Source organism: Monodon monoceros, unplaced genomic scaffold (genome assembly GCF_005190385.1).
Source record: "Monodon monoceros isolate NGI ecotype Baffin Bay Population unplaced genomic scaffold, NGI_Narwhal_1 Super_Scaffold_9, whole genome shotgun sequence".
In the NCBI taxonomy this organism is placed as follows: domain Eukaryota; kingdom Metazoa; phylum Chordata; class Mammalia; order Artiodactyla; family Monodontidae; genus Monodon; species Monodon monoceros.
This window is the reverse complement of record NW_021703786.1, coordinates 20,281,945-20,301,286: the sequence shown is the minus strand read 5'-3', so window position 1 is coordinate 20,301,286 and position 19,342 is coordinate 20,281,945. Positions and strand designations below refer to the sequence as shown.

General features: G+C 52.6%; 3 protein-coding genes across 4 annotated transcripts in view; all 3 read left to right on the top strand.

Moving 5' to 3' along the window:
• The window catches only part of MAP3K14 (mitogen-activated protein kinase kinase kinase 14), a 42,930-nt gene extending 38,822 nt beyond the window's left edge, over positions 1-4,108 (top strand). For both annotated transcript variants that reach the window (XM_029212749.1, XM_029212750.1), the window contains 4 exons: positions 115-221; positions 656-800; positions 1,977-2,077; positions 2,440-4,108. In XM_029212749.1, the coding sequence (XP_029068582.1) occupies positions 115-221; positions 656-800; positions 1,977-2,077; positions 2,440-2,604 (518 nt within the window). In that variant the 3' untranslated portion in view covers positions 2,605-4,108. The remainder of the gene's footprint in view (positions 1-114; positions 222-655; positions 801-1,976; positions 2,078-2,439) is intronic.
• An 85-nt stretch (positions 4,109-4,193) lies between these two features.
• SPATA32 (spermatogenesis associated 32) lies at positions 4,194-16,962 on the top strand. The gene is made up of 5 exons (XM_029211709.1): positions 4,194-5,211; positions 14,092-14,146; positions 14,964-15,018; positions 15,341-16,332; positions 16,878-16,962. The coding sequence occupies exons 1-5, from the start codon at positions 4,590-4,592 to the stop codon at positions 16,960-16,962; spliced, it is 1,809 nt and encodes a 602-aa protein (XP_029067542.1). The 5' UTR covers positions 4,194-4,589.
• Positions 16,963-18,063: 1,101 nt separating this feature from the next.
• The window catches only part of LOC114888997 (EF-hand calcium-binding domain-containing protein 3-like), a 4,409-nt gene continuing 3,130 nt past the window's right edge, over positions 18,064-19,342 (top strand). Inside the window, 2 exon segments of the mRNA XM_029211708.1 lie at positions 18,064-18,079; positions 19,092-19,142. Coding sequence (XP_029067541.1) covers positions 18,064-18,079; positions 19,092-19,142 — 67 coding nt within the window.

The window sequence follows — 19,342 nt, the reverse complement described above, 5'->3', positions numbered from 1 at the left end:
CACCAAGGCCTGGGCTTCGTCCTCTTCCCAGGGTCAGCAGTCTGTGCAGAAGAATGCCGATGGCACAGCTGGACCCTCCCAGTCTTTCACAAAGTCTTCTGCCTTTCTCTGCAGAATTATTTCTGAACAGCCTGTCGCAGCCATTTTCTTTGGAGGAACAGGAGCAAATCCTGTCATGCCTCAGCGTCGACAGCCTCTCCCTGTCAGATGACAGTGAGAAGGTGAGTCGGCCGTGGGCCAGGAGCCAGGGCACAGGGCAGGTGGCTCTGTGTCCGGCCAGTGAAGGGGCCGTGTGCAAGTAGTGGGTAAAGGGCAGGTGACAGGGGTGCCCGTTCCTTCTGAGAGGGGTCCTCACTGGGGCAGGGGTCCTGGTTTCTCAGAATGAGACGGTCCATCTCCAACACACCCGAGAATTAGGGACTGGTTTGGCTACTAGGATAGTGAGGGGAAAGGCTTGGCTTTGGTCCCCATAGAATTACTGTTCACCCTCCTCCAGCCCAAGGACCCTTCAGGAGCTCAGCCCTGTGCTGAGCCCCAATGCTCAGGAGAGCCACGCTCCAGCCTAGGACATGGGCACTTCCTTGCCAAATCAGACCAAGGCCAGAGATGGTTCCCTGAGCCCAGGGGCCTGAGTCTGTGCCCACTTCTGTTTCAGAACCCGTCCAAGGCCTCTCAGAGCTCGCGGGACACCCTGAGTTCCGGCGTGCACTCGTGGGGCAGCCAGGCGGAGGCCCGCAGCTCCAGCTGGAACATGATGCTGGCCCGGGGGCGGCCCACCGACACGCCGAGCTATTTCAACGGTACAGTCCCCTGATCCGCCTGGGACTGGGGAGTCTGAGAGTGGGGCACAGTGGGGAAGGGAGAGGAAGGCACCTGGCACCCAGAATTTGAGGTACCTGGCCATTAAGTTGGTTTAGAGTAAAGGCCCTGATCATCCAGAGCCTTTCCTCATGGGGCAGTCAAGGACCATTGCCCCTTGTGAGCAGTTGATAGAGTCCCAGAAGGCCTCTAGCTTGGGGCAGAGAGCAGTCTTTCCTGGCCTGGAGTCCAAAAGCTGAGCAATTAATGTCTTCTAAAGGGAAAAGGAAGAACGGGACCCCGTGAGCGTTTTAATCAAGAAGTCAGCAATAGGGGCTTCCCTCGTGGTACAGTGGTTAAGAATCCGCCTGCCAGTGCAGGGGACACGGGTTTGAGCCCTGGTCCGGGAAGATCCCACATGCCGCAGAGCAACTAAACCCGTGTGCCACAACTACTGAGCCTGAGCTCTAGAGCCCACAAGCCACGACTACTGAAGCCCATGCACCTAGAGCCCGTGCTCTGCAACAAGAGAAGCCACCGCAATGAGAAGCCCGCGCACTGCAACGAAGAGTAGCCGCTGCTCTCCGCAACTAGAGAAAGCCCGTGTGCAGCAATGAAGACCCAACGCAGCCAAAAATAAATAAATATTAAAAAAAAAAAAACTCAGTAGTAGGTTTGCTGAGATCCTCCTCTGACATTTGAAGTCAGAAGATGAGAAGGACAACATAATGTAGAACTCTGTTTTCAAGCGTGGTTGCAGAGGTCATGTTGTGATTTTGATGGAATGAGGGTTTCATCAGCTTACGGTTCCCTGGGGACAGTGAGACTCATGGCATCAAGCCCCCATGCCTGGCCACAGGCCGCTCCACCTCAGGGACTTAAAATCTAAGTTGCCCACAATCTAATTTAAGAATCTTTGTTTCCAGTTCCTTTCTGCTTTGTAAGTTGAAATACTACTTCCCCACAGGAGCCAACCCTAGATGTTTGCACTGTGCAGGCCAAATTCCTGGTGTTGACAGGAAATGGCCAGTAAGAGCTAGCAGGGGTATAACATTACAGCCACTCCATCCTCCATGTCATCTCTGCAGCTTCCCCACAGCCACCCTGCTTCCCCCTACACAGGGCGCCTTAGGGAGCTAGCAGCCACTCCCCTGACGGTCACCTTACCTGCCTTCTAGGTGTGAAAGTCCAAATACAGTCTCTCAATGGCGAACACCTGCACATCCGGGAATTCCAGCGGGTCAAGGTGGGAGACATCGCAACTGGCATCAGCAGCCAGGTAAGGGGGCAGGTACACGCTTAGGGGCAGAGCCCCAGAACCCAGTGCACCTAGCCCAGTCCTCCAGGAAGGAGGCTTTTGAATAAGTAGAAATGGCACCAGAGGAAATAGCTGGCCCCAGATGTCCCCTGGGGTCCCAGGGCAAGACTGGCCGTGGTGATTGAAGGGTCCTCAGGACCCACACTTGGGCCAGGAGAGATTCTGCAAGTGTTCCAGAAGGAAAGGCAGGTGATACCTCAGGGCTGCCTACTCGGCTGGAGGGAGGTGTCTGCCAGCACGGCAGGAGACCGTCAGCACTGCACTTCTAGGAACCTTCAGTGCCCCTTGCCACTCTCAGGCCCATTCGTTTGCTCTGCCCCCAGATCCCAGCCTCAGCCTTCAGCTTGGTGACCAAGGACGGGCAGCCCGTGCGCTACGACATGGAGGTGCCAGACTCGGGCATCGACCTGCAGTGCACCCTGGCCCCTGATGGCAGCTTCGCCTGGAGCTGGAGGGTCAAGCATGGCCAGCTGGAGAACAGGCCCTAACCAGCCTTCCACCACTGGCTGCACTCGGCCAGAAGCGACCTTCCTTCTCGGTGCTCAGCGCTGCCCCTGAGACACAGGCTCAGCCTGCCTGCTCCCAGGGGTCTGCCAGCTTGTGGCTCAGCGGTGGGACCAGGGGCTGGCAGCAGTAAGGTGGGGCTAGCAGAACACCTCCCAGGATCTCCCACCTGTGTCCTTCCTGAGCCCACATGAGGAGGAGGAGGAGGAAGACAGGAGGCCTCTTCCCATGGGGAGGAGGAGGAGGAAGACAGGAGGCCTCTTCCCATGGGGAACAAAGAGGGTCTTCTCTGCCTTGGTCCTGACAAGCTGGCCTGACCCATTAGGATCAGTGACCACTTGCTGGCAGTCAGGGGAGAGTGGCTTCCGGCCCAGGTCCCAGAGAGGTGGGCGAGCCCCTCCCTCGGGTTCCAGGCAGGTATGAGCATCTAATGACCTACCCCCAGGCCCAGTACAGGACTGGGGCAGCAGGTGTGCCTACCCTTGGGTTAATGGAGGGGGCCCTCTGACGCCCTTGGCCGGCCTTGCCTGGCCATCAGCCCCCCTTCTATCTCTAGGTGTTTTTCAGACCAGGTCAGGGAGGGAGGAATGCCTGACACTGGGGGTCTCCCTGGGAGAAAACACCACACTTCTCAGGGAGCCGCAACCCAGGCCCTGAGCTGAGCTCAGCTTCAGCCAAGGACCAGAGAAGGCGTTCAAGTGACATGGTTCTCAGTCCTTAAGCACATGCCCCTTTGCTGCTGGCCACGAGTCTTCCCCAGAGCAACAGGCCCCGAGCCCCAGCCGCAGGCCCAGCACCGCCCCTGCCCAGCTGGCACTCAGCTCCCTCATCTGTAGTAGTGAAGGGTGACATGAGACCTACCTGACGGGAACCGTCTGAGGACAGAGCACGATAGACTCGAGAGAAGGCAGCAGACGCAGGTGCTACTGTTACCCAGGCCACAGCTCTCAACAGCCTCACATGAGCTTCCCGAGACACTCACTGGTCCTGCTGCCCCTGGTCTCGGGGGCACTGCCAGCTGCACTTTGCACTCTGATGACCTCAAGCACTTTCATGGCTGCCCTCCAGGAGGGCAGGCCAGCGGTTCTGCATGAGCACAAGCAGGCCAGGAGATGGGGTGAAGGGACTCAGCTCTTGACCCTTCTCCATGCGTGTGACCCCTCAAACCTCCTTCAGGTTTCTTTAAGGTGAGCACCCCCTACCATCACCCCAACCCAGCCCCTTCTTTCCGGGGGAGCTGATTAGCACTCATGTAGCATTAATCAACTGTGAATTGTTGTGGGGTGAGGGGATGTCCCCTGAGATTCCATCTGGGGAGAAGCTCATCCCCACGTTTTGCCAAGGTGGCCTCTGCCCAGCTCTCCACATTGAGCCATGCTGCTCCCCAGGGAGAGACCCCCGGCCCCCCCGTGCATGAAGAACTGCAGCCTTGGTCCTGCAGAGTTGAGACGGTAGAGAACTCCTCGTGGGCAATAAAGTTTGAGGTAATAAGTGTGTTTGGGCCACGGTTGTCTCCACTCGTGCCTGCCTGTGTGCTGAACCTCACATCCTGACAGCAGCCTCCTTGTGCCTTCTTGGTGGGACCTTGTCAAGTCTTGCCCCGTAGGCAAGGATTGTTCTCAGCCCTTGAATGGGGCTGCTTTTCCCACCACTCCTCCCAGTTGGTGCTTCCAGTTCCGCCTCTGAGCTATCCATTCAGACCAGTTAGGCAAGATCCCCCACCCAGTGACAGCAGGGAAGTCCCTGGCAGAACACTGCCAGGCTGAGGGGAGGAGGAGGAGGATGTCGAGCCTGGGCACTGACCCAGCAGGGATAGGTGGGGGCAGACCACATGCCCAGAACAAAGACATCCCCCCGCACCTCCCCACCACTCCTCTGTCCCTGAGGCCTGGCTTCCTGGGAACTGAACTGGGAGTGAGCCTGCACTCCCAGCCCTTCCAGCCACCCAAGTGTCTGCAGGTGATCAGAGATGACTTTCCCAAAGTCGGTTCCCTGGTGGTGGGGGAGGACCTGTCTGAGGATGGATGCCGCCAGCACACAGGGTGCCTTATCTAATCTGGCTCTGCACCCCAAAGCTGTGTCCCAGTGTGTGTGCAGTGGACACACGTGCACAACTTGGGGTAAAGGTGGCAGGTTCAGCAGGTTCTTGGAGGGTCCTGGGCGCACAGAAGGGGCAGCGGCCTTGTGCCAGTGTGCCCAGGGCAGGTGCAAAGTTCAGCCTAGCAGACCCCAGGCTTACAGGTCGCCGCCCTCCACCAATCTGGGCCTGCTGCAGAGAGCAGGGCCGCCCCATGTCTCCAGGAGAGGGGCATCCGGCTGGCTGCGGGGCGAGGTGGGGCAGCCCACTCCGGAAGATGCCCCCCAACCGCCAAGCCCACCCACTCGCCGGGATCGTGAGCGCTGTTCCCTGCCCGCAGGGGTCGCGGCAGGGATGTCACAGAGGCGGCAACATCACAGACGCCGGCGCCCCCGGCATCTCCACCGCCCTCCACAGCCCGCCACCAAAGAGCGCACTGGAGGCGGAGGGGTTAGCAGCCACCAGCCCGCTCCCCGCCTCCCAGACAGAGCCTCGGTCAGCATGGGGGTGACAGGTGGGAGCGGGCGGGCGCGCGGCGAGGCGAGGCCGGGCGCGGAGGGACTACCGGGGCGGGGCCGGGCGGGAAAAGTTAAAGTGAGGGGCGGGGCTCCGGGGGCGGGGATTGGCCGGGGCCCCTGCCTGGCGCCTGAAAGGAAGGTCGACCCCAGCCAAAACCCTCGCGATCCCAGCGAGGATGAGGGGCGGTGCTACCCTGACCACCACACCCACCCAGCGTTGGCCCTGCGCGGTGCACAAGCGTGTGTGTACACACGTGCACACCGAGGGGTGGAGGCTGCAGACCCGGCGGGTTCTTGGAGGGCTTCAGGGTACCCAGAAAGAGCAGTGGCCCTGTGCCCAGAAATGACACATGAATTATCCCAAACTGCCGAGAACCACCCCCAAATCAAATCAAGTTGTTCCTGGTTGATGCTTGGAGCTTGTGCAAGGAAAAGCAATCTGCTTCAACAGATGTTTACTGAGCGCATCCGTTGTGCTTTGCACACTTCTCCGTACCAACAAGCAAAGATGTTTGCCCCTCAGGGCCCTGGATCTCCCAGGTTTCTAATAATGGGGGCTCAGATCCCCCCCTCCCCCGAAATGGAGGCTTTCTTCTCAAGACCTTCTCTCCCAGGAGGACATAGGCCAGCCTTCAAAACGTGCCAAGAACCAACTACCAGAGAGCAGCTTCCCGCCCCCGCCCCCCCCCCGCCCCCCGCCGTCCCAAATGCCTAAGGCAAACAAATTGATGCAAACAACTTAAATCACTCCTGCAACATTTACTGCAACCCCTTCAGGACTTACTCTTTTTTTCTTTTTTTTTTAAATCTCAGCAGAGAACAGTATTTTATTTTATAAATTTATTTATAAATCTACCTATAAATTTATTTATTTATTTATGGCTACGTTGGATCTTCATTGCTGTGCGCGGGCTTTCAGCGAGCAGGAGCTACTGTTCGTTGGGGCGCGCGGGCTTCTCATTGCGGTGGCTTCTCTTTGTTGTGGAGCACGGGCTCTAGATGCGTGGGCTTCAGTAGTTGTGGCACGCGAGCTCAGTAGTTGTGGCTCACGGTCTCAGTTGCTCCGCGGCATGTGGGATCTTCCCAGACCAGGGCTCAAACCCGTGTCCCCTGCACTGGCAGGCAGATTCTTAACCACTGCACCACCAGGGAAGTCCTATTTTAGTTTTTAATTGTATAGTTGATTTACAATGTCATATTAGTTTCAGGTGTACAGCACAGTAATTGTTATATATATATTTTTTTCAGGTCCTTTTCCCTTATAGGCTATTACAAAATGTTGAGTATACTTCCCTGTGCTATACAGTGAGTCCTTGTTGGTTATCTATTTTAATATATAGTAGTGTGTATATGTTATCCCTACCCCCCCACCCCCGCTTTCCCTTTGGTAACCATAAGTTTGTTTTCCGTGCCTGTGAGTCTCTTTCTAGTTTGTAAATAAGTTTGTTTGTATCTTTTTTTTTAGATTCCACATATAAGGGATATCATATGATATTTGTCTTTCTCTGTCTCTCTTACTTCACTTAGTGTGATAATCTCTATGTCCATCCATGTTGCTGCAAGTGGCATTATTTCAGCATTTTTAATGGCTGAGTAATATTCCATTGTGTGTATATATATATATATATATATATATATATATATATATATATATATACCACATCTTCTTTATCCATTCATCTGTCCATGGATATTTAGGTTGCTTCCGTGCGTTGGCTATTGTAAATAGTGCTGCAGTGAACATTGGGGTGCATGTATCTTTTTGAATTAGAGTTTTCTCCAGATATATGCCCAGGAGTGGGATTGCAGGATCATATGGTAACTCTATTTTTAGTTTTTTAAGGGACCTCCATACTGTTCTCCATAGTGAGAACATTCCCACCAACAGTATAGGAGGGTTTCTTTTTCTCCACACCCTCTCTAGCATTTATTATTTGTAAGGGCTTAGCATTGTGCTAGGCCCTGAGTCTGATGAGTTAACTAAAAATTAAAAGGTAGGTTGGATAGCTAGGATTATCACTGAGATGACGACAATGGAGATTTGGGCTGTCAGGCATGAGTAGGATTTTGTCAGGAGAGAGACTTTCTGAGTATCAGAAATAGCCTGTGCAAAGGCACTGGGGCACAAAAGACCCTGCCATGCTCCAGGGTGTCTTGGGCTTGGGGCAAGGCAAGGAACTGGATACCAGGAGGTGAAAAAAGAAGGCAGAGGTCAGACCATGCAGGATCTTTGAGGCCACCCTAGAGTCTAGACGTGAGCAGAGGCAGGGGTGATGCAGCAGGCTCACTCTGCAGTCATTGAGATGCCCAGTGGGGATGGGGGTGGGGGGACATGGTTCAGTGGTCCATCTAGAGGCCTAAAGAAATTTCAGACAGCACAATGGTTAGCACCACAGGGTTTGGAACCAGTCCGACTTGTGTTCAGGTCATGGTACTGCTCTTAAGAGCTGTGTGACTTGTGCAAGCTTCCTCATCTGTAAGAGGAGAGTCGCGGCCACCTGTGCATAGAATGGCTCTGAGGATCGAATGTGTGCAAAGCGCTCAGAATTGAGTTTTGAGGGGTAGTGAGTCCTGGGTTTGTGTTGACTTTGGTGTCAGAAGAGAAGGTCAGCAACAGCAGTGGTGGGAAGGCCAGAAGCTGGGGAAGTGAGACGGTCACAAATGACCCAGGTCTCTAATTGGGGTGATAGGATGAAGGATGAATCAGGCAGAGAAGGTTATCGAGAGATGAGAGATTGGAAAGGAAGACAGGTCAGACATGCAGAACCGTGTTGGCCAGGCTAGAGTCTGGACACCAGGGTGTGAAGTTGAGGTCAGAAATGGGGGATAAACCGCAGGGTTTGGCAGGGTGAGAGGGATAAGGAAGCCATATTTTTGCACAGACTTTTGCTAAGCATCCACGTTATATCTGACTCTCTGTGTAAAGGATCAGAGATTCAAAGTGAGAAGCCCACGCACCCGACCCACCTCTAACTGAGGGTCAGAAAGAAGCTGTGTGCTTAGATAGAAGTCCGCAGGGGTGGGGTGGGGTGGGGGCAACTGGACAAGGAGTCCCTAGCTCAGCACCTCGAGGTAGAATCTGGAAGGTTTTCAGGAAGAGGCGAATCCTGAGCAACGTCACAATAGGAAACGGGAATTCCAGGCTTTGACAAGGAATCCGTAGTGTTTTGGACAAGGTGAGGTTGAGGCCCCCTGAAGGAGAAATGTGTAATCAGTGATTGCAGTTTGAGTCTAGAACTCAGGAGAAGTGAGAGTAAGAAATAGAGATTGGAGGGTCTCCTGCAGTCACAGCCACAGGCTTGAAAGCTCCAAGGGGGCAGAGACTGTGTATGTTCATCACTATCTCCTCCGCCCCTAGCACCGTGCCTGGCCAGTACCTGGGGCTCAACATTTTCTTTTAACTTTATCATAGAAATATATGCATGTGGTTAAATAGTACTGAAGAGGTTATTCAGTGATGAGAAACAAGAATCCCCTATACCACACACCCCCAGCCTCACTCCTCAGAGCAACAACTCTTGTTTCATGTGAACAGTTTTTCTGCCTAGTTACCTTCTTATCTCTCTACAAGCTTACAGGCTTTTTCTTGGTTTATCAGCTCTAGACATTACCACTTTCTTGCTCTAATGGCACCACCCTCCCCCACCCTCCCAACTTCAATTGTTTTTAGATATGCTGATAGCTTTTGTAAATTTAATATACTTATATCTTTATTTTTTCATCAACTTTAGAGAATATCTTTTGACAACACACATAGTAAGATGAAGTTTGTAGTGACCCTACCTTTCCCTTCAGCTTTCCTCCCTGCCTTACACCTCCCAAAGCCTCTAACCTGTATTTCTGTTTTTTTAATATCAAGGTTGGTAACATTCATATTGTCCCATAACAATAATTTTGTTTTCCAAATTTTGTTTATATATTGATTCTAAAAGTTGAAAGTTAATAAACAGGATTTACCTTATTGTGACTACATAACAACTGTTCACTGCAGGGCCAGAAAAGGTACCACAACTACCTTTTCTTTCTCATACAGCTTTTTGTTTTTCCTGGAGTTTTTAGTGGCCTTTTCCTTGTACTCTTTGCTTTTATTATAGTCTTTGTTTTCTTCAACCTCTACATCTAGCCAACTACCTTGTCAGGTCTTCTTTATTTCAGAGACCTACTGCCCAGGATCCTCTATTCTCCTGCACAAATGTGTACTGGTTGTAGGCCTCTATACAGTTAACATCTGGGACTTAGCTTCTTTCTGGGGGTGGACACATTATTTCATTCCTATCTTGTTTTACACCTTTATTTTGCTTTAGCACATCCTCAAATAACTTCCCCCCCCCAAAAAAAAAGAGGAGGTAAATTTTCTGAGTTTTCCATGGCTAAATTGATAGTTGGGCTGGATATAGAATTCTAGGTTAAAAACCATTTTCCTCAGAAATTTTAAAGACAAGCTTTGTTGCTAACTCTGCTGCCAGTATGATTCTCCTCCCCTTGTAGGTGACTTGTTTTTCCACTTAGAAACATTTAGGAATCCTTTGTTCTTGGTGCAATGAACTTTTATAACAAAGATCTTTTGACATCTGTAGTGCTGGGCATTCAGTAAACACTTTTAAGCCAATGACATCCTTCAGCTCAGGGAAATATTGATTTCTCTTTTCTTCTCCATGTTCTCCATTCTTTCTGAATCCCCTTTCTATAACCCAGAATTAGATTTCCTTTTAACTTTATTTTATTTATTTATTTTTGGCTGCATTGGGTCTTCATTGCTGCACGTGGGCTTTCTCTAGGTGCGATGAGTGGGGGGCTGCTCTTCATTGCGGTGTGCGGGCTTCTCATTGCAGTGGCTTCTGTTGTTGTGGAGCACAGGCTCTAGGTACGTGGGCTTCAGTAGTTGTGGTTCGCAGGCTCTAGAGTGCAGGCTCAGTAGTTGTGGTGCACGGGCTTAGTTGCTCTGCAGCATATGGGATCTTCCCAGACCAGGGCTCAAGCCCGTGTCCCCTGCATTGGCAGGCAGATTCCTAACCACTGCGCCACCAGGGAAGCCCTAGATTTCCTTTTGATCCTTTTCTCTCACATTGTCTTGATATTTTGGTTCTACTTTCTAGGAATATTCTCTGTATTTTATTTTCCAATTCTGTTTGCCAAAAAGCTCTTTCTTTTCTTAATTCTTTTTAAATAGTATCCTGTTCTTGTTTTCTGGATGCAATATATATTGTTGAATATCTTCATTTCTGAATCTCTGAAGATGATCAGAATTTTTAAGTTTCCTTCAGTTTCTCAAATTACCTCTCGTACTCTGGAGTGCTTTTTTCTCTTGGTCTGTCACTCCTATGTTAGCAGTTTTCTCAAATGCCTGGTGATGCTTGGTTGTTCATGTGTAATAGTGAAATCATAAAAAGCTGATTGGGAACCTATGACTTCAGGAGCCTATTGCCTGGCAGATGTCACTTTAGGGTGACCAGACAGGAATCAGACATATCTCTGGCTGGTTCAAGAAGACCAACAGGGCTTCCCTGGTGGTGCAGTGGTTGAAAGTCCGCCTGCCGATGCAGGGGACATGGGCTCGTGCCCCGGTCCAGGAAGATCCCACATGCCGCGGAGTGGCTGGGCCCATGAGCCATGGCCGCTGAGCCTGCGCGTCCGGAGCCTGTGCTCCGCAACGGGAGAGGCCACCACAGTGAGAGGCCCGCATACCACAAAAAAAAAAAAAGAAGAAGAAGACCAACAAAATTGATAAATCTCCAGCCAAAATGAACAAGAAAAAAAGAAAGACAAAAATTACTAGCATGAGGAATGAAAGAGGTGACATCACTACAGATTCTTTAGATATGAAAAAGATAACAAGGGAATATTAGGAAGAAATTGTGCCAATAAATTTGACAACTTAGGTGAAATAGATAAATTCCTTTAAAAAAAAAATTACAAACTCCAAAAGCTGACTCAAGAAGAATAGATATTCTGGGGAGGAATAGTGTTGGTTGCATAACAATGTGAATGTACTTAATGCCACTGAACTGTATACCGAAAAATAGTTTTAAAAGGGCAATTTATGCTATGTATATTTTACCACAGTAAAAAAGAAGAAATAGATAGGCTAAATAGCCCTGTATCTATTTTTGAAAGTTGAATTTGTAATTAAAAATCTTCACACAAGGAAACTCCAAGCCCAGGTCCACAAGCTTCATTTGTGATTTCTACCAAAAATAAGAAGAAATAATATCAATTTTACACAATCTGTTTCAGAAAATTGAAGAGGGGATACTTCTCAACTCATTCTATGAGGCCAGCGTATCAAAACCTAACAAAGACATAATAAGAAAAGATAATTACACACCAATATACCTCGTGAACATGTATGTGAAAATCCTTTTTGAAAGTCAGCAAATCAAATTCAACGACGTATAAAAAGATAATACATCATGATCAAATGAGATTTGTCCCAGGAATGCAAGATTGAGTTAACATCTAAAAAAATCAATTTAGGGCTTCCCTGGTGGCGCAGTGGTTAAGAATCCGCCTGCCAATGCAGGGGACATGGGTTTGAGCCCTGGTCCGGGAAGACCCCACATGCCGCGGAGCAACTAAGCCCATGCGCCACAACTACTGAGCCCACGTGCCACAACTACTGAAGCCCGCACGCCTAGAGCCTGTGCTCCGCAACAAGAGAAGCCACTGCAATGAGAAGCCCACGCACCACAACGAAGAGTAGCCCCCACTCACCGCAATTAGAGAAAGCCCGCATGCGGCAATGAAGACCCAACACAGCCATAAATAAATAAATAAATAAAAATTTTAAAAAATCTATTTATTTCACCATAAACAAATTATAAAAGAATTATTAACAGAATAATATGTAACATATGTTAACATAATATATGCTATATATAACTTACATAATATATTAACAGAATATAAAAGAAAAACCATATGATAATCTCAATAAATTCAGAAAAAGCATCAGATAAAATCCAACATCCCTTCCTATTTAAAAATTAAGTAAACTAGGAATAGAAGGGAACTTCCTCAACCTGATAAAGGGCATCTATGAGAAAAATTATAACATTATACTTCATGGTGAAATACTGAATGCTTTGCCCCTAAGCTCAGGAGCAAAGCAAGGATGTTCACTCTCAATTCTCTTCAACATTTTACTGGAGATTATTCTCAGTGCAATAAGGCAAGAAAAGGAAATTAGAGACATCCAGGTTGGGAACGAAGAAGTAAGACTGTTGAGTCACGAACATTATTGTTTACATAGAAAACCCTATGGAATCTAAAAAAAGTTACTAGAACTAATAAGATTTTAGGATGGTTACAGGATACGAGATCAATACATTTCTATATAATAGCAACCCAAAATTGGAAATTGAAATGATTTCACGCACTACAGAATGTCACTTGAATCCCTAATAGAACATCCCCAAGTTGGGTACAGAGGCCCCAAGTTGAATCAACCTCAGACTTTTGCTTCCATCCCCCAATGCTGCAATGAGGTTTACACCATAATAATTTCTCCCCTTCTATCCATATCCAGTTGCTGTTTATGGAAGGGTTAAGGCTGCAGGTGTTGATTAAATTTCCCAGGGAAACTTTGTAAAGCAAGCAAAAGAAGGCTCTGACGTCAGAAGCCTGAGGAACAGCAGCACTTGGGGCAGGTAGAATTGCAGAGGAAGCGAGACGTGGGGAGAAAGCCAAGGGATGGTCGAAGGAAGCATGGTGGTCAAGGAGGTGATGGGTTCCGAAGAGACCACGGAGCCCAGCACTGTGAGCCTGTCCCTGGTGTACTCTTAGCCCAGCACCCTGGATCCCAGGCCCAGGCTGAACGTGGAGGAAGCCAAATCCCAGGAGCAACACCAGCCATTCAAGGACACTCTCCAGCCTCTACATCTCTAGGGAGAGGCCACAGCACATTCTAATCCTTCTGGTCTAATCCTGGGAGCAATTCTTCTCAGCCAGAGCCAAGGCTGTCACTTCCTGCCACACTCCAGGCTCGTAGAGACTCAGCTTGCCCATTGCCATGATGGCCCCACCAACAACTTCTATCCAGTACGCTGGGGAGCAGAGAATGGGACAGCCTGGTGGCTCCTAAGCTTCCAGGAAGGGGACTGGGGCGGGGTGGGGGGGCTCCCCCAAGGAGTCAGTCTCTCCTGCAGAGGATGACTGGAGCTCATAAATAACCAGACGGGTGTCAGCATCACCTCAAATTAAGCACCTGGGGTGAGAACTCTGGCCCAGAGTTGGAGATGGATGACCCCAGGGTGTGATGGTGTGAGAAGCCAGGGGAAGAGAGGACAGATTTCAGGGCAGGAGAGGCCAGGGTTAAAGTGAATGGCAAATCTGAAGCCTGGCCAGAGAGAGTGGAGAAAGGGGGCAGAGGGGCAGGAATGGAGAAAGGTGAAGTTCATCTGGGGTGTGATGGGGAACCCTACACAGTTGTAGGCTCCAGGGTAGGATGGCATGCGGGACAGGGGAGTAAAGAGTTTCTTGAGTGAAATCTGCATTCAGGTCCTGACTTCCTGAATGATCAGCTGAGGGACTTTCGGCAAATGAACCTCTTCTCATTTTCTGTGTTGATTCAATGAGCTGAAGCATATAAAGTGCTCCTCACAATACCTGGGCTAGAAGCCCTCAATGAACGGAAGTGACCACGGTTAGTATTCGCCCTAATGGAGGACGGTGATGGATCACGGAAGGTGGAGGGAGCAGACGTGGAGGATAGGGCTGGTGACCCTGGCAAGGATGGGCGAGGGGACGGCACATGGGCTTAGGTGAGGGACAGGGAGGGAGGGGGTGGCTGGAGCAGCACCTCCAGCCCGGACTCCAGAACCCCTCAGGGACTGTCCCCGCCTGCAGCTCCCCTGCCCTCACCTCCTTCTCCCTGCCAGGTGCCAATGGATTTCCCTGCTGTGACAAGGAGTCGGTGGACATTGTGGATACACAGTGAGAACTAGTCCCCCCCCATCATCGTAGGACCTCTCCCCAACCCTCCAAGATCACCAGCCCTCACCAGCTGCCATGGCTGTGAGGTTTTCATGTGTACCCACCCAGGATCTCCCTCTATCTTGCCCATTTCCAAAATCTCCCCAAGGGCAGTATCCAGGCCAAAAGGCAGCAGGGGGTGGGGGTCCTATCCTCCTCTGCTTCTGCCCCCAGCCCCTGACGTTGGAGGAGGACTGAGGGGTGGTGGGGCACACCCAAGACGTGGGTGGGACCTGACCCCTTAGAGCTGCCTTTCTCTGAGGACAGCAGTCCAAGGGAAGGGTGGGCAGTTGCCTAAGGAAGGAGAGGGGTCACAGTGGCTGAGCACTGAAGGCGACGGCCAAGATGATGGCAAAATACCAACAGGAACCAAGGGCACCCTCCATATACACCCCTGCATTTCCAAGCTGAGAGCGGGCAGGTCCCAGAGAGGGCATTGCTCTGGGCTTTTCTTTCTGTGGGGAGCCGCTTTCAAGGGCACTGGCTCACTGGGATGCTGGATTAAAATGAAGATTCCTGGGCCTCACCTCCAACCAACTCTATCCCTCTTTTGCGGGTGGCAGGGGGCAACTTGGCCAGCTCTCTGGGCACTTCCAGAACTCACTGAAGTTTGAGAATGAGTCTGGAATTTTTGGTGGGAGTGGGCACAGACAGGGGAGTGAGCTGAGGGCATCTTGCCAGCTCGTGTACAAGGCAGGGGGCCTTAAGGGCTCCAGACACCGTCCCCTGAAGCCACCCCATGGAGCCCTGTCACCCACTCTGTCTCCTTCTGTCTTAGGGGTGGCATAAACCAAAACCAGTTCCAGCCAGTACAAGAGGAAGATGACATGGAGGTAACAATGGGCAGCATCACATCTCATGGGGAGGTGGGAGTCCAGGGGCAGGGCTCTTTGGGGCCTGTCTTCTCTAAAGCCCGACCAGCCCCTACCCTGGACAATTCTGGGACCCTGGCGCCAGGCCAGTGTCGGCACGAGCACGCACACCCGCCCTCACCAGCTGCCCACACCGCCTCCCTGCCCTAGGCAGGTCACTTGGAAGAGGCAAGTGTGGGAAAGGAAGTGAGAAGAAGCACGAGGGGGGCAGGGCAGGGAATGGGTGTCGGGGAGGACTTTGAGGGGGCAGGCGCCTCCTCAGCTTTCTGTTGAAACCTTTCAGCTAGAGAAAGAATTGCTAGAGCTGGAGTCCCCAGACAAAGAGGTCCTGTGCCTAGACCCAGAACTGGAGCCAGAACGGAAGCCCAAGCCTTTCCCGCAGCCAGAGATGCGCCCGGTTGTCATGCTCCAGCCCGAGGCCAAGCTGGACACAGAGCCCAAGATGAAGGTGGTTAACTTGGAACCCTTCAGTGAAGACCCTGAGCCGCAGGGGTATAAGACAGAGTCACTCCACCCCTACATGGAAGGGCTAATGCAGCAGGACATCAGCCAATGGAGTATGAGGTCAAACTCCAGCTACCTGAGTACCACAGAGGAGGACCCGCTATCCACCGACCACCGCTCCATCTGTGTGCAGACCTCCAAACACCTCTTCTGGGCAGACAAGTTCGTCCAGGCCTCAGAACACAGCCTGCAACAGGCGATCAGCATGCAGCCCATCAAGGAGAGCACAAAAGAGACCGCCTGCCACCCAGACCAGCCGTCGGCCCCCAAGGACACTGTGTGCTCCAAGAAGCAGAGCCAGGCCCCCAGTGCCCAGCCAGCTCTTCCAGACAAAGTCTCCCAGCAGCCTCCAAGCCCCCAGACGTCCCCCTCCCCACAAACCATCGGCCTGGCAGAGCTGATCAACTTCGCATCTTCCCTGGCCATGGCCTCCTCCTGCAGGATGGACTTGCCCAATTTGGGGCATGTGATCAAAGCCCCACTCCAGATAGCCATGACGCCTTCCACAGAGCCCACTGTGGATCACACTGCCCAGCCCACTGTGGACGAGCCAGAGCAGGAAAACCTCACTCAGGATGCGCTAGAGAAGCCACCAGAGGAACCACTAGAAACCAGGGAGCCGCAGGATGCTTCAAAGCAGGAAGACAAGCACTTCCCTCACACTTACTTTGATTTCAGCAAGCCAGGGTTCAAGAGGGCCACCATTGAAGGGGAGGTGAAGTTTCTCCAGCCCCCAAACATGTCCCCTCAGCCGCAAGGAGCTGGGAAAGAGTAAGTGAGGCTGGCCCAAAGCTCCCCCAGGAGGGGGCCGTGTTATGATGTGCAGGTGGCCCCATTCCTCACACAGCCAGGTGGGGGTGGGGACAGTGGAATGAGGGACTGGCTGGGGGATGGGTGGGCTGTGATGTCTCAACCTCAAGACCTCAACCTGCTCCAGGGCAGGGTCAAGGACCTGGGTTCAAAGAGGGAACTAGAATGTCGTCCTAGCGTTAGGAGGCTTCTCACCCAGAGCACAGACAGCCTCACCCTCACTGGAAATGCTCAGGCTAGTATCTTCCCTATTGAGAACCCGATGACCCCAGCTCTGGGCCCAGAACACCTCCATCAAGCCAGGAATGAGGAACTGGGGTTCCCCAGCACCCCGTGCTTCCTGGTGTTGAATGACCACAACAGATCACCAGCCGCCCACCCGCGTGGCAGGAAGAGGCCTTCTTAGCCCCAGGGCCTTCCTCGGAGAGGCCTCTGGGCTCACCCCTCTCTTTTGACCTTCCCACCAAGGCCCAAGTGACACTCTCTCTCTCTCTCTTGCGTTGCAGTTCGGGAGGGGGTCCATTATTGCTGAAAATCCATTTTAAGCTGTCGTCCCCCACTTCCCCAGAGAAGACTAGACAAAACCAGTAAAGCCTACAGTGCTGGCCCCCGGCTCAGACATTTTGTGCAGATGCTCCTGGACCAGTGAACTCCTCTGGCTGCAGCACCCTGATCTCGATTTTTTTAGGGATGCCACCCCCACTGTAGCTACCCCAGCAGCCCCTGCCCCCTGAGGGCTCTGCCAGCCCTGTTTTGTGCCTGCTCACTCCCCATGGGTGGTCCCACTTCCCCTGCACCCAGCCGGACCTCCCAGCCAGCAACAGACTCGTGACTAGGGGAGGCTTCAGTGGTGCCCTTTCTGAGGCTTCTGTTTCTTAGATGTAAAAGGGGGCACGTTGGGATCGCCTGAGGCGAGAGCCTGCTGGGGGTGGGGCTGGGCAGGTGAGAAGGCTTCTGGAAGGAGTTCTTCCTGCTTCTCTCCATGGGGAAGGCCTGGCATGGGAAAGGGGTGGTGTCCAGGGCTTGAAGGAGGGCAAGAATGAAGCTAAAGGATTGGTCCTCCAGGGGCCACCGCCTTGAGTCTGAGGTACCTCCAGCGTAGGGGAGAGCCCATGTGTAATGATGCACTTCTGCACGCAACCCAGACACACACACACACACACACACACACACACACACACACCCCAGCAGCTGACCAGCATGTTACACACACAGATATTCACATGACTTAGCCACATGCAGACCAAGGAAGCATGGTCCACACGTGCCGTGCACACAGGCACACACAAACACAGTACCTGTGACCCAGACATATGCACACAGACGCAGAAGCCTCCCCACGGCGGGGGAGGACAGGCAATGTGGAGAAGCTTCTGGAAGAGGAGATGGCAGCAAAGGAGGGAAGAGAACTTGGAGTGTGGGGATGGACATGGGCAGGAAGAGGGAAGTTGGGGGGGGAAGAGAAGGGGAGGCAGCACCGAGGCTTGGGACCTGGTGAGCCCTGAGACCTACTCTGGGCCAAGGCTCCCGATGCAGTGAAACCTCCACCTTGCAGATCCTCAGAATCCTGCCCCACCTTGAGACGGGGCTGAGGAGGGAGGTGCCCAGGGCCTGGGAGAATGGGATTAGGAAGGGGTGAGCAGTTAAGAATGGGCCAGGGCCAGAGAAGGGGGCAGGAGGCTGGAAGGAAGGATGAAGAGACCCAGAGGTGAGTGTCTGGCTGTTGGGATGCATCTTCCCAAAGTATTTTGTTAATGTGGTTTGTGGGTTTGCATCGTTTGGAGGAAGGGCTCCTGCCCTCCCGGGGGTCCTGGGGTAAGGTGGGCCACAGCCCCAACTTGGCTAGATCCCACCCTCCCACGCCTTGACTTGGGGCCTCTGGGGCCTGCTTCTCCCCTGGGCCTCAGCCATCCTGTTAGCTTCCAAGTGGAGTCACAAATTTACATGCCTTAAGGGAGGCAGAAACATAAAAGACAAAAACTGCAGGTTCCCCAGCAGAGAGGCGCAGGCCAGTGGTGAGGGAGAAGGGCCCCCCTGCCAAAAGTTAAGATCCACCCGGAAGCCAGCTTGGGGACTGTGGACCTGGGACACTGGACCGGCCTCCGAGCCCGTGACTGCCCTTCACGCAGCAGGGGACGGAAGACCAAGATATCACCATCGGCAAAGAGAACGTCCAGGTGACGAGGGCAGGGGGAAGGTCCGCCACTCCTCCAAGCTACTGCCCCCGGAATCCCCCAGGGAGAGGACTGTGGCTGCAGGCTGGCGGGGGCGGCGCAGGTCCTGGGAGGGGAAGCTGTGCACCCACAGGTCTGGTCTCAGGTCCCCTGGAGTCTGGCACTCAAGTGGGCTGGGCCCTTCGGCCCTGTCTTCTCCCCGCCTCCAAGGCCTCCACAGAAGCCTCAAAGACTGCTCACGTGAGACCCAGGAGAGGAGCAGGCTGGGAGGACGCAGGGGAGGAGGCTGCAGCAATGCGTACCCTGCTGACCCAGACAGAAGCAGCAGCGGCCACAGCCACGGGCTGAGCAGCCCTCCCAGGGGGCAACGGAGTTCAAGGGCCTTGCGGCCACCCATACAATACAGACAGGCCCAAGCGCTGGGTCTGAGAAGTGAGAGCAGGGACTGAGGCCAGGCCTGGGGTGCTGGGTTTGGGGAAAGGCCTGCCTGGCCCTGGCATCTCTCTGCAGCAGGTACAAAAGCCTTTCCAGTCTCCTTCCCACTAGGCGGCTTTGCAGACAAGAACCTGCTGCCCCTGACACCCGGGCAGCTGGCAGGTGAGGGCCTCAGGGCTGGGAGCAGGGAGGAAAACTAGGGGGTGCTCAGAGGAGAATACAATGGAGTTGCCTGCCCAGAGGCTGGGGACACAGTGAGAAACCAGTGATTGTATTGTAACCTCTCCATGCCAGCCTAATTTGCTCATCTCTGCAATCCCAGGGCTTGTTGCTGTGTGTGTGTGTGTGTGTGTGTGTGTGTG

Bases quoted from the DNA above. Each gene is read 5' to 3' on its own strand.
- SPATA32 (XM_029211709.1), top strand. From the start codon at position 4,590: ATGACTTTCCCAAAGTCGGTTCCCTGGTGGTGGGGGAGGACCTGTCTG. The intron at 5,212-14,091 runs GTGGGAGCGGGC...TCTCCCTGCCAG, and splicing joins GGTCAGCATGGGGGTGACAG to GTGCCAATGGATTTCCCTGC. The intron at 16,333-16,877 runs GTAAGTGAGGCT...CTTGCGTTGCAG, and splicing joins CCGCAAGGAGCTGGGAAAGA to TTCGGGAGGGGGTCCATTAT.